Consider the following 14962-nt stretch of genomic DNA (forward strand, 5'->3'; position numbering starts at 1 on the left):
CAGAAAGATCTTTCGAAACTCCCTTGACATTTAAAAGTATTTTGGTGTGGAAAGAGAGAGTGGGTTGATGCAACTTTTCAAGTAATGCAGGTCTTACTGAATTAGTTGCATGGTACTTTGAAGTCTACCGATTGCTTTCAAGAAAATTAATGTTTAGATGCAGTGAAGTGTGAAGATATGAAACATAAAGTTCTTTCTAATTGTTTCACAGTTAATTAAATGAAATGGAAAGGCTTTGAATTGTAAAATGGGAATTATTTAATCTTTGTGTAGACTGTGAAACCCCACATTCCTTGATTGAGTGAAATACATCGTTTACATATTCATGCCCCATCCCCACATCTTACAGAAGAAATTGGGACATAAGATTCTCCATGTCTTTGTATTGAATCCCCCACCATCTTGGCTATACTAGCCAGGGTTTATTTAGAAGGAGTGTTGTGTGGTTTCCAAGCTGTATGGGTATGTTCTAGCAGCATTTTCTCCTGACATTTCACCTGCATATGTGGCTGGCATCTTCAGAGGTTTATTTAGAGTTGCAAACCACATTATTGGAAGACATATATCCCCAATGTTTTATAGCTTTTGGAACCTTTTAAAACCAGTTTTTCTGCTTTATAAAATCATTGTTGCTTGTCCTCAGTGGAAATTCTATGCATAGTTGAGGATCTTAGGAAATGTTCTAGGCAAGCTTGGGTGTTGGCCATGTCTGCTGGGCTACTTCAGCCTCCTTCCAGGAAATGGTATGTCCTGCAACACACACAGTAATTCTGTCCTCCAGGGCATTGTAAGACAACTTCAAAATTGTTGGTATTCATATATTTACAGTACTATTACTGAAATACATGACAGGCTTGGTGAGGAATCCCATCCCTCCTTGGTTTGAAAACAATTGCTATAGGTGATAATGAAATTATAGAAAATTAGTTAAGAGTGTAGTACAGAGCTTTCCAAACATTCCATATTTGTGCCACACTTTTTGGACATGCATCATTTCATGACACAGTAATTCAGTTTTGCTAGCAAACCAGAGGTTAAACCAAGCCCTTGTAAGAGATAAAGACACATATATAAACTGTAATAACAAAATGTATGAGGACACAACATAATTCATGAAAACCTTTCATTTATATTTGAAATATATATGATTTACAGTATTTCTTATTTTACATAGACTCGGGTTTCTCATTATGTTTTGCTACACACAGTTTGGAAAGCTCTGATCTAGTACTTTGGGATGAATCTTCGGGTGTCTAGCACATGATATATAATCCTGGCAAGTACATGGGAAAAATTATTGAATAGCAGCTCATTTTAAATAAGTGTGTTTGGTGAAATATTCGCAACAAACATTTCGCTCTTCTTTTTTCAGAGATCCATCATACTTTGATGAAAACTGGTTAAACAGAATCAAAACAGAAGTAGGAGACAATTGGAGGTTAAAGGTATTTTAATTGCACAATTATAATATTGACATTTTAGTCAAAAGGTATAGCAGTTTAAATGTGCATGTGGGATTTTAGCCTGCCCTTTTAAAATGCTTAGGGTGGGCTACAGATTGAAATAATAATTACATTAATTTGAATTAAAGATCAAGCTGAAATAAACGCATAGTAACTAATTCCTTCTTAAACCTCATGTGTTTTGGAGACTTTTTTTCTCCATAACTATGCCATTTTATTTTCCACCTATTCTCTGTCTGTTATTGGTTTTTCTGTGGCATTTCAGTACAATTCACTTATATGGTACTTACGTTTTTGGTTTAAAATTTTGTGTTAGCATATCTGTCCCCAACACGAAAAAAGGGGTTAATACCTTGCACTGTGGATTTAATGAGAACAACTTATAGTAGTTCCTTTTATCAATTACAGTGTGAGTTAGAAGCAAAGCAGATATTGGTGAATCATAGTTATCTTCAAACGAATGCCACTTAATGCTGAATATGTGTCACACACTGCTTCAACAACAGGGGGCCTGAATGCTCGATCTCTTCTCCCCAATCCAAACATCCTATTGGACCCAATTGTCAATCTAGAGCAGTGCTTCTCAACCTGTGGATCCTCAGATGTTAAACTGGCTTGAATTTCTGGGAGTTGTAGGCCACAACACCTGGAGACTCACAGGTTGAGAACCATGGATCTAGAGCAGTGATTCTCAACCTGTGGGTCCCCAGATGTTTTGGCTTTCAACTCCCAGAAATCCTAACAGCTGGCAAACTGGCTGGGATTTCTGAGAGTTGTCGGCCAAAACACCTGGGGACCTACAGGTTGAGAACCACTGATCTAGAGGAAGCAGCTCTATTGTGTGAAGATCTTTCTTGCCTCTTTCCATTTCTCCCACTAAAAATGGCCTTTTAATGTTTTTTCTTTTTTTTTTTTTGCTGACTATCACTGTACATCATGAGTAAGAAGTATAAATTAATCTCCTTTATGTTTGCAGTGCATTTTTGCAGAAGGGAAAGCCAATTTTCCTATTGGAATCTTTTCATCTCATTGAGGTCTAACCTGATGATCTAGAGGTAAAATGGGAGCTTCACTCTTGAATCCCAGATTCCTCTTGGCCACATAAAATCAAGCAATGGGAAGGACTGCTGTACTTATTGTCATCATTCCACATTTATTGATTTTAGAAGTCTCGAATGTGCTTGCTGAAATCTTTGCTCAATTTCTTCTTTGTGGGATTGGTGTCACAAATAATGTCATACATTTTTAATTACTTTTTTCTTTGCCTGTGAATAATCTGGCGTTGTGATGATTTGTGACTGATCTACACAGTTCCTGGTGGCTCCTATCTGTACCACACGCCTGTGTCCTTATAAGCAATAACAAATGTAAAAGTAGATTGCAATAAACATGTTACTGATAAATAATTTTAATGTTTGGCCCTTCCTTAACAAAATAAAAATGTATAGCTCTGATAAATGCTTCTTTTGCTTACATGTTCTAAATGTCCATAATAATTTGGAATATTTAAGTACATAATTTGATAGGATGATTAAAAAGAATTGTATATATTTTCTATCAAATGAAGACATGTTAATATAATTCAAGTATTGTTTATCTCCTTGAAGAATCACAGGAGTAGTATATCCTAAGAGAGATATTTGTTTCTCTCTTAAGATACGCATAATACAATATTAGTACTGAAATTAACATGGTTGAATAGCATCTCCTTATCCAGAAAAATATAATGTATGGGACTGTTGCTCTCATTGAATATCATGGATGAACTGGACATTAATATCTTATGCTGTTCATGAACATATTCTTTGCTAGCAATAAATTCATGTGTTATTGTCATTCATGTGTCATAAATGAATTGACAAAATCAGCTTCCTGTATGTGCGCAATATTTAATGATTCAGATTTTAGCTACTGCAGCTTGCTTCTTTAAGACAAATGAAACTGAGTGGTCTAAATTTCTCAGTAATCAATATTTTCTTTTTGAGCTATGCTCCTTAAATCCTTCTTGATACTTCTATGAGTTTGGTAATGAATCCTTTTCTTTCTATGTGTATACCTGAATGAATATGCTCAGCATTGTTTGCACTTAATTGTATAGCAAATGGAACTTTTTTATATCACTGACAAATCATACTTCATCCGCTTTCATGGGTTCAGACACCTGGCCTAGAGTATCAATTCTAGGAAAGTGTTTAAGGAAGGAAGTAAGGTTAAGTGTTGGTTTCTATTGTTGCATGCGAAAAAACTAAAAGAGGTGAGGGGGAATCGTGTTTTTACATCTTACATCTTTCAGTTTGTTAGGAAAGGTTCAAAAATTGTAACAAAATGAATAGAAAGGAAATAAATTTGTATTTAATATGCAGTCTGTGGTGTAGTCATGTGGTTTCGAGCATGTCTAGTTTTTATGTGCACAGGAATGTTTTGGTCTCCCACCCACAATCTGGTGAAGCTTTTTCTGCTATGTTAGAAGCTGTTTCTGAGGCTGTCAGTTTGGACAAGTGGATACCGCCATAAAATGGTTCAGAAACTTCTTTTGTCTATATATCTCACAGCATAAGACAAAAATACATTTTCAATTCCGACTTGCAGAGAGTATCATTATTATATATGGAAAGCACATGAGAATGTAGATCCAAATCAGAAACCCATTGGTGTAAGTAGTACCCATGTCGGTTTATTTTCTGTTTCCAAGACTATAAGAAGAGAAATCTGAAAATCAGAAAATGATGTAATTACAAAATCATAATTTTGTGATCTTAATTATTAGCTGCTTTAAACAGCAGGGATTTCTGCTTCTAGCTATAAATAAGAACTTGTGCAGACTTTGGGGTGCAGTTGGGCTTCTCTATAATCTCTACCCCAGTTCCTGTATATTTATTTTTTCCCCTTTTCTTTTGAAAGGTGAGCAACCTGAAGAAAATATTAAAAGGAATTTTGGACTACAACCATGAGGTAAGGGCTTTTATTTATGGATTTAGTCTGCTTGATTCAATTTCATCATACTTTTCATCGTTCTATTTGTGTAATATGAACAAGGTGCAGATCTTTAGTACAAGAAGCTGATTTATAAAGGTTTTGGACATTCTTTCTAATATTATAGAGATATATAGAAAATGAATATTTCTCCATTGGGTTGTGGTAAGTTTTTTCGGGCTACATGGCCATGCTCTATAGCCCGAAAAAACCTACAACAACCCAGTGATTCTGGCCATGAATGCCTTCGACAATATTTCTCCATTGTTTATAAAGTCCTGCCAAGGTTCGTTGGCATCTTCGTCTGCTTTTAATCAGCAATAGATGCTTCATTCATGACATAATTTCTTCATCATACATATATTTCATGTATAGTCTTAACACTTCTGGAAAGGCTTTTGATAACAAATATGTGACTTTAATCAGTTTGCTTTGGAGAGAAGTATGGCAAGGATCCAATAATGAACGTCTGCATTATTTTTAGGGGTTGGGATTACAAGAGGAGAGGGGATGAATGATTCCACATTTCACCGGGATTATTCATCCTCTCTCCTTTTGCAATGCCCAACCCCTAAAAATAATGCATACTAATGTTGGTTTATCCAAATCAAACTGGAGTATCTTTGGTTTTCCAAATGAGCCTCCAGAAACCATAGACATGGAGGGTGCTAAAGGATTATGGGAAAACCACAATCCATCCCTGAATGTTAATTGCATATTCAAATGTGATCAGTTTCATATTAACAATGTGATAGCAGATTGTTGTGCTTGTTAGTGGTAGCTTATTTTAACCTTGAAAGAAATCACTTTTTGTTAGGAAGTTATGCATAAATGGTGTCTTCGCCAAAAGGATTCTGTTTGTTCATATGTTAGATAGAAACAATTTTGGCTTCAGCTAAATTCTAGTGGCTCCTTTGTAGAGAAGCATCTTAGGTGAGACTGAACTAGCCAGCTCAGTGGGCTTCAATGGATATTATATCATGGCTGTGGAATAAAGCAACATTGGCTCATGGGTGGAAAGAGAAGCATGTCTATGTCATCTGGAGTCTTTAGCTGACAACTAAACATCTGAAGGCCAAATGAGAGCATGGCATGACTAGTAATGATGTGTGTACTGCCTACCTGAGTGAGAGAGAAAGGGAAGGATCAGAGGTGAACTCCCATCTGAAAGATATATGTGCAGAATAAAATGTCCAGGTCTGTTCCCAGACTATTGTTCAATCACATATAGTACCTTCCCATACAATTCATCTGGAGTTTGGTAGCTTAATTCTAAAGCTCTAAATGTACTACTACCTAATTTTTGACCACTGGCCATGCTGGCTGCAGCTGATGAAAGCTAAAGTTCAGTAGAGAATTAGAGGGCCACCCATTCCTTTATCTTTTATTACTTTGGCTCTCTAACTTGAAAATATGCCAGATATTGACTCACCTGTGTGAAACAGCTGCATTTTTGGTTTGACTATATTTTGCTATTTGCAGATTTTGGGGCAACAAATAAATGATTTCATCCTTCCTGATGTCAACTTGATTGGGGAACACTCGGATGCTGCTGAACTTGGAAGGATGCTTCAGCTTATTTTGGGGTGTGCTGTAAACTGCGAACAAAAACAAGGTAAACATAACTTTAATTTTAAAGATACATGATTCAAACTGCAAAAATATAATATTGAGGCCATGCCAACATGAGCAGATACAACAATGCATTTCCGGGGTCTTGATTGAGTATATTGTCTGAGAAGGCCCGTGTGGTCTTCTAATTCTATGATCGTGTGAAAATGAGCAAGATCATTGTGGGATGATGGAGTACCTAAAATGATAGTGTACAAAAGATGTATATTTCACATTATTGACTGTTTTAGTGTACGGTGACTTTTGCTATTTTCTTGTCCTACTTATTTTTAGGAATTTACGGAGATTGACAAATGTAAAATAGAGCAAATTATGACATCATTATAAGCATGTTCTCTTACTTGCAGTGTTTAAAATGAACTGCAAAAAACACTTCAACAAAAAGGAAAATCAACCTGTGTGCAAACCTTGCAAATGCTGATTTATTATCAGTAAATGTTTGATTTTTATATATACCTATTTTATTATATACCTAGGGTCACATAAAAAATTATTGGTGGCAAAAAGGTTGCAAGTGGAAAAAAGATTTAAGAAGTCCTAGACTAGAGGTCCTGATTTGCTATTTGGGTGTGGTGACAGATTAGATGTGGATAACTAAACTGAGACTCAAGATAGACAAAAGACTTGTGTTTGGGAGTACAGTTTGCTCTGAAGTTCACTGTCCTCTGAAGGATATCTCAACTTTCAGATGCTTTGGATATAGCTCTGCACATAGATGATTGAGGTGGCAGTCAGGAGTATTTTGCCCAAAGTCATTTAATGTGTGAGCAGTGTCCCTTCTTTTATAAGCGACCAGTGTCATGATTGCATCATGCTTAGACTACTGTAACATATATTCAGGAACAGAAAGTAGAAAGCATGGCATCCAAACCTATGTTTTGTTTGCATCTTACATACTATGTAGTGTTAACTCTGGTATCGCTCTAAGTCTCTAATCTGATATCAAAGTGCTGCTTTTCCTTTCTGTAAAGCCCAAATATGTACTGTCTAATTTGCCTCAGAGATTTAGAATTTTTTAAAAAGAATGTTAAATATTTGTTCTAATCAATTTTCCATCTTGCCTTTTGATCAAGAAGGAACATTTAAGTGGCTTACATAATTGGCCTGTTTCAGTATTCTGTGATCCATACCCTTGATCTGAAATACTGTTGCTTCACTCTCTGCCCACATTTCTTTTTAGACAATTACGACTGACACTATGTCTTTCATGTAATTAACTTCCTCTTGTATGTGGGTAGTCCATTGACCGGTTTTTACTTATTATTGTATTATTACTCATCTGCCCCAGAGTGCAGAACTCTCACTTCCAAAAAGCCAAGGTCAAGATGTAAACAGAAAGCATTGTACTAAATAAGTGGTATCAGAATAATAGTGTTTTTATAGGGTACACCTGTTTCTTTTAATTTTCAATTATAGAAAATACTTCTAGCTACTTTGACATATCTCATCCTACCATATGTGGAATAGTTTAGTACTGCAGAGTTGTGTTTTGTTCCTGACTAAAGGTACAAAATAGGCATTTTATGACATTGTCATATTGAGAGTTTTAAACAGTATTCATGAGTCTCAGTCATGGACAATTATTATTATTATTATTATTATTATTATTATTATTATTATCTTTATACCCCGCTAACATCTCCCGAAGAACATGGTGTGGCTTACAAAGGCCAAGGCCTCAATAAAACAACAGCATAACAAATACAACAATAAAACTCGTAAAGCAAAACAATAAACATTAAAGCAATAACACTAAACATTAAAACAATAACACCATGATGCATTTAAAAACTAAGGCCGTGCTAAATGTAGTGAATAAAATTTAAAAGTGCTGGACATGACAGGTAAAATGTAAAGGTTTTTTAGAGGTAGGTGCAATGTGCAGACAATCTTAAATCTCTAATAAAGTGCATTTGGGACATGATGCTAGGAGTTTCCTATTCTGGAAAGGCACACTGGAACAGCCAGGTCTTCAAGCTCTCCCTAAAGATTGCCAACATTGGGGCTTGTCTGATGTCCTTGGGGAGAGAGTTCCAGAGTCAGGGGGCTACCACAGAGAAGGCCCTGTCCCTCGTCCCTACCAAATGCGCTTGCGACGCAGCTTCTTTATAGACAAAAAAACCCCTCAAACTCCTGTTGTGATAAAAGTCATTCAAACAAATACGTTGCATTTAGTCACTGAGTTAATTTTGGGCTCTACAGTGTAAAATGTTGGGACAAAAATATTTGCAAATTTGTGGGCTGAGATATTGTGCAGAAAAGCTCAGAGGAAAAATAATCCCCACACCCTTTTCAAAGCAAAGAGAACAGCAAGTACATGTTCATTTGATCCCATGGGAGAAGGACCCATTGGTGATGTTGATGTTATGGGACAGAAGGAATTAGTGTAGACATTCACTATTTTAGTATAGGAATAAGTGTAGACATTCACTGTTTCCAAAGATATCCTTTGGAAATATCCAAAACTAAAGGAAAGAAACAATGCTACAAACCTTGACTAGCTCTTCATGGAGAGAGTATTGTTTATCACATATTCTATGAAACAAATAGAGAAGCATGACACATATTCATGTTCTGGAACAAAAGATATCCTACCAAAGTGAAAATCTCTTGACTCACCCAGCTAAAGGTGTACCTTGGCCTGTTTGTAGTGTTTCATGTAAAATCTGACGCATTGGAGGAGGGTGACATCCAGTCTCAATGCAGAGGTGAACCTGAAGAGACTTTACTTTGTAAACACACAAGAGTCTTGAGGTTAGACAACAAGTCAACAATAGCAAGTTTCTAAATACCTGGCTTCTTTTCTGGACTTTGGACTGTGTTTGGTGAGCACAGTCCAAACAGGATATATACATTGATGAAAAGCTGATGGAATTCAGAAAGTAATGTTCAGGTCAGTAAATTATGCCAAGCAAACCAGTAAGATGTAGTGTAAAGGTATGATGGTTCTGTAATGCTAAAATATCATACATTCTCATGGGAGACATTTACTGCTTCAGTCTCTTAACGTAGGCTGTACACAGAAAAGTTTCCCATTGAATTGAAGAAAGCACTGTAGAGTCATCCTTCCATACATTGACTTTTTCTTCAGTATTATTGGTGTGACTGATTTTACGACGGAGTACTTCCATCTGTCCTGGAACTAGTCCTTTAAATCATGCTAGCAACCCTACTGTAGGTAAGGGAATGTGAAAGTGATTGTTTAAAACATATTTAGTAGAGCATCTTTTAAGCTACGGAAATAATTTTTTGTTCCAAAGGTTTAAAAAAGTTTTCAACAATTAAATTTGTGTGTTCAAAGCATGAGTGCATACTTACATAATAGTTACTTTCCTTCCAAATCTGGGTTGTGTAAATATCTATTCTATATCTATAATGGTTCACTTTTCAGGGCTGGTTTCCTCTACTGTATTTTCAAGATTGACTCATATTCATTTGCTTTCTATAAGCTTCTTCCTAGTTAATGTCTATTCCATTTTCTCAGTGAAGATCAGTTTTCTTTGCATTGAAAATTTACTGAGCAAGTGTTAATTTCAGTCAAGGTGGCTGGAGATCTCTCAAAATTAAGCAGCATTTATCTCACACTCCTGTATTTGATTTTTCAAGCTACTAATGCAGAATTTTGACTAGTGGTGTACTGTGTCACAGGTGTGCAAAAAATAAATTCCCTTTATTCTGGAACAAAAGAAATCCTACCAAAGTGAAAATCCCTTGACTCTTTGGCTCATTTACAGCTAGCAGAAAAGTGTACCTTTAAAAATGAATCTTTTTATACTTTGGGAAGTTTGGGACTGTTTAGCCTTATGAATGATTGCATGCTAAAATGTCTCTTACAGAGTATATCCAGACCATCATGATGATGGAGGAGTCTGTCCAACATGTTGTCATGACAGCCATTCAGGAGGTAAGGAGTTGGAGAAAGGCATATTGCAGTTGCCTCTTTCAGTTTAGCAGAAAGAAGCCATTCTCAGAAAAGATGTGGTATTTGATGTTCAGGCATTGTTGCTCTCTGGCTAGGCAAAATTAAATGTAGGACAGAAATTTAATCAAATGTTCCACTTTTCTTTAGTTTTTCGCTCCCTAATAGCAGGAATCAAGCTAAAGGTTATACTTACAAAAAGGAAAGTAGACAACTGAAATGTATAAAGCTCCAAAGAGTAAGATAGTTCTGTGCCTGTCCATATGATGGAAGATGAATGTATGCTTTTATTTTTTCATAAGGGGAAAAAAATCACAAATGGGGCACAACCCACAAAACTAATTTAATTAGCGTTGGAAGGTTCTCAAAGGCCTTTGGGTTCAATAGCCTGACAATACAGGAATCTACTGCAATCCTGCGATGTTGTTATGCAGAGAATGACAAAATATAACATTGCCATAACAGGCATTCTCTGAAATTGAATGAGCAAAAGATGGCAGTCCTAGAAAAAAGGGGTATAATGTGGGAACACTTTCAGGGCTGTGAAACTATTCTTACTATTGCAGAAAGCATTTTTGAATAATGACTCAGTAAGGAAGTTCACTGACTCCTTGGCTTTTTTTCAGCATAAGGGCGAGGCATATAATTGGGTGAACGAAAACCAGTGCTTTGTGTGTTTTGTGCTTGCTCTCTTTATAGCAGAATGTGAAGGAAGCAATCTGAAATGCATTTGGTGATGGAAAAAGTGAAAGTGCTTTTCAGTATTATAATTTCAGAGTACTGCCCTTCCATTTTGTGTTGAAGGTTGTTATTCTCAGCTATACAGTTTAAAAAGTAAAAATGTTGTGGGAACTAGGAAGTAGGAAAATACTTTTTGAGGGAAATGAAGCAGGGAGAACCAATTACAGTTTTCAACAGTGCAGTGAACCTCAAAAGATGCTGTGAAAAGTATTTATTTATTTTATTTGCCATATTTATATTCCGCCCTTCTCAACCTCGAAGGGGACTCAGAGCAGATTGAAAAATACTTATTCAATCATATACTTAAAAATACCAGAAGATGAGGGGTTAAAAAATCATTGTTTGGAATAAAAAGAATCAGTATTGTGAAACTCATGAGCATAACATATTTTTAATTTGCTTCTGATATATAGCAGTATCTAGTAGTAAACAATGAAAACTGTCTTGGGCCCAGTGCAAGCAGAAAGGTGGGATATAAATTAAAGAAAGACAAACCAGTCACAGATTGTTTATGAAGGATTCTTTCATCCAAAACTCCTTGCATCATTGACTGGACTCAAATATAGGTTTAATACAGCCTTATATTGAAATATTGCAAAATGTCTTATTAGGTAATCTCAATAAGATCACTGAATATGCTTAGGTATGATGCTCTTTAAAAAAAAAAAACCAAAACAAATATACGGTATCCATCATATCATTGGTAACCTGCTTTCCAATTAATTTGAGATACGCATTTGGATAAGAAAATTAGAAAGGATCTTGTGTTAAAGAATTAATTATAGAAACTAAGGTTGGGTCTGCTTTAGCAATTGTTCATATACCCTTGGATTAACACACACATAAGACTGGGCAGTAAACATAAATATTTTAGGATTAGCCTCTCTTTGAGTTCTGTTTTCGTATGCAAAATCAAGCACAAAAGATGTCCAGGCATTTTACACAATGCCTGAGCAGAATTTCACATTTCACATTGTCCTGATGCCCTTTGTCTTTCATGTTATTTTTCAGAGTCATTTAAAAATGTATGTGCCATCACATCTGTGCACCCATTCACCAATATATGTTACTAGCTGTGCCCTGCCACACGTTGCTGTGGCCTATAATAAAACTTATCAAAGTTGAGGTAGATATCTGGACTATTATGAAAGAGAGGTACCTACCTATTCCTTCCCCCTTTTCCTCCCCCTTTCTCTCCTTTCTTCCTTCTCTACCTCTTTCTTTCTTTCCTTCTTTCACTACTTGGTTTCATCCTTCTCTCTTTCCTTCATTCCCTCCCCCTTTCTTCCTTTGCCTTTCTTCCCTCCCTGTTTGCTTCCTTCTTTCTCTTTTTATTTCCTTTTATTTCACCACCATCATAACAATAACAATAATGCAGTGCATTGCCTCTGGGACCTGACACCTCTCCCATTCCCCCTAAAAGGGTCTCATAGGAATAATAGCATCATAATAATCATAGAAATAACAACCTTTACCCGCCACGCGTTGCTGTGGCCAACCTTCCCTCTTTCTCTCCTTCTTTCCCTCCTTCCTTCCTTCCCTCCCATCTTTCCTTCTCCTCTTCCTTCTCTATCTCTTTCCTTCCTTCCCCCTTTTTCTTTCTCTTCTGGTCTCTTTTCTTCCTTCTCTCTTTCCTTCTTTCCTTCCCTCCCTCTTTCTCTACATCTTCCCCCTTCCTTCACTCCCTCTTTCCTTCCTTCATTCCCTTTTTTCTTTCCTTCTCTCCTTCTTTCCTTCCCCCTTTTTCTTTCTCTTCTGGTCTCTTTTCTTCCTTCTCTCTTTCCTTCTTTCCTTCCCTCCCTCTTTCTCTACATCTTCCCCCTTCCTTCACTCCCTCTTTCCTTCCTTCATTCCCTTTTTTCTTTCCTTCTCTCCTTCTTTCCTTCCCCCTTTTTCTTTCTCTTCTGGTCTCTTTTCTTCCTTCTCTCTTTCCTTCTTTCCTTCCCTCCCTCTTTCTCTACATCTTCGCCCTTCCTTCACTCCCTCTTTCCTTCCTTTATTCCCTTTTTCCTTTCCTTCTCTCCTTCCTTCCTTCCCCCTTTTTCTTTCCCTCCCTCTGTCTCTCATTTCTTCCTTCTCTACCTCTTTCCTTCCTTCCCCCTTTTTATTTCTCTTCTGCTGTCTCTCTTTTCTTTCCTTCCATCTTTCCTTTTCTTTCCTTTTCTTCTTCCTTCTTTCTCTAACTTTCCTTCCTTCCCCCTTTTCTTTATCTCCCTTTCTCTTTCTTCCTTCTTTCCTTCCTTCCTGTCTTTCCTGGATTTTGACAGGGTGGGAAGGGGCGGGGTGGGGTTTGGAGGTGGCGTGAAGTAAAAGGAGGTAAGATTGGGGCAGGGGAGTGATGGAGCGTGGGGTTGTGTGTGTGTGCGGTGGCGGGGGGAGTGATGGAGAGTGGGGTTGCGTGTGTGTGTGCGGCAGTGGGGGGGAGTGGGGTTGCGCGTGTGTGTGTGGCGGTGGGGGGAGTGATGGAGCATGAGGTTGTGTGTGTGTGTGCGGTGGGGGGAGTGATGGAGCGTGGGGTTGTGTGTGTGCGTGCGGCGGGGGTGTGTGCGGGAAGCGCCGCGGCAGGGCTTGGAGTGGGCATGGCTTCCGCAGAGGGAACGTTGGCCGGAAGACTGTGTGCGCGCGCCAGGGAACTTGCGGCTGGGCACCAATGCGCATGCTCAGTTGTTTTGCTGTTTTGTGAGTGTGTTGTGTTGTTGTTTTTCATTTTGAGTAGATATGTTTGTACCTTATGGGTTGTGTCATGGGCATGGGAATTTTGGTTAAGTTTCGTTGGGGGGTTTGTGAGTTTTGTTGTTTTGCCGTTTTGTGAGTGTGTTGTTGTGTTGTTTTTCATTTTGAGTAGATATGTTTGTACCTTGTGGGTTGTGTTATGGGCATGGGAATTTTGGTTAAGTTTCGTTGGTTTTTTTGAGTTTTGTTGTTTTGCCGTTTTGTGAGTGTGTTGTTGTGTTGTTTTTCATTTTGAGTAGATATGTTTGTACCTTGTGGGTTGTGTTATGGGCATGGCAATTTTGGTACAGTTTCGTTGGGGGGTTGTGGAGTTTTGCTGTCCGGTTGAACCAACCTAACAGATTTATATATATAGATAAGTTACCTACTTGTGTTTTGCTAACAGAACCTGACAACCTGGTTATCCAAACATTTAGAAATGTCTCTAATTTAGGATCTTGTCGCCTAAGATTCTATTCAGCTTTTTTCAGCACACTACATAAATTTGGGACTTTGACTGTGACATTTATTTTACACACATATACGCAATTTTGAACATTCTGTGTTCAAAGAAAGATATATATGTGTCTGGAAAATATACAAAGTTCATTTAGGGCCTAAATAGTGACATGAAATGTAAGATGTTGAGAGTTCATGGCATTAACAACAGCAGAGGTGTTACCCCTGCCCACTTTCCTCAACTCCCTCAAAATTTATGCAAAGGATTACTGTACTGTGGAACCAATTAGTCAATGTAAGTTACTTTCTTGATTGATTATTTCTGACTTTTTGTATACTTGATTTTGCCCTAAGATTCCTTGTATTTTAGATTGCCCTGTTTCGTTAACGAATACAAATAAACCTTTTGCTTTCTCTAATCCAGTGTAATCTAATTGCAGTTGATGAGTAAAGAATCTCCAGTCACTGCTGGAAATGATGCTTACGTTGATCTTGATCGTCAGGTATCTAACACCAGATGTTTCTTCTTACTTTCATTAGTGAAGCTCAATGTGCCATTTTTCTAGACAGTTGTAATTGAACTAGAGCTTTCCTTTTTCTTTGCATTTTCACATTCATATCTGTAAATATCTTTTGAGAAATTTCAGTATAAGCAGCAAACAAATCTGTACTAATGTCAGCCCTCCACATTTGCTGTAAAACATTATTTTTAATCTTGTTTTTAAAATCTGAGAAAACACTTATCTTTAGAATATTTAGATTGTCTGTTGTAATTGACCAGAGAATCTCATGGGAGGACCTTGAGATTTCTAGAGAGAACATTTTAATCCAATCCACAAAAGACAAACCTGCAAATGTGGATGGCCGACTATTAAATGTAAAATATAAAAGGTTCAGAAATGTTGCCATTAAAGAATAAATTCAGCAGAATATCACATCATTTTTATCAACCTGATTTCCAAAGTTGTGATCAAAGTGAATCTTTCTTCTACAGCAGTGGTTCTCAACCTGGGGTCCCCAGATGTTTTGGGCCTACAACTCCCAGAAATCCTAACAGCTAGTA

General features: G+C 37.2%; 1 protein-coding gene across 2 annotated transcripts in view; it reads left to right on the forward strand.

Annotated features, from left to right (window-relative positions):
• The window catches only part of HOOK3 (hook microtubule tethering protein 3), a 69556-nt gene that overhangs the window by 24423 nt on the left and 30171 nt on the right, over positions 1-14962 (forward strand). Inside the window, exons 3-7 of one of the 2 annotated variants that reach the window (XM_060763686.2) lie at positions 1373-1445; positions 4365-4415; positions 5919-6051; positions 9905-9972; positions 14340-14402. In XM_060763686.2, the coding sequence (XP_060619669.2) occupies positions 1373-1445; positions 4365-4415; positions 5919-6051; positions 9905-9972; positions 14340-14402 (388 nt within the window). The remainder of the gene's footprint in view (positions 1-1372; positions 1446-4364; positions 4416-5918; positions 6052-9904; positions 9973-14339; positions 14403-14962) is intronic. The other variant, XM_060763687.2, reaches the window with a different exon arrangement.

Source organism: Anolis sagrei, chromosome 2, assembly GCF_037176765.1.
Source record: "Anolis sagrei isolate rAnoSag1 chromosome 2, rAnoSag1.mat, whole genome shotgun sequence".
Lineage (NCBI taxonomy): Eukaryota > Metazoa > Chordata > Lepidosauria > Squamata > Dactyloidae > Anolis > Anolis sagrei.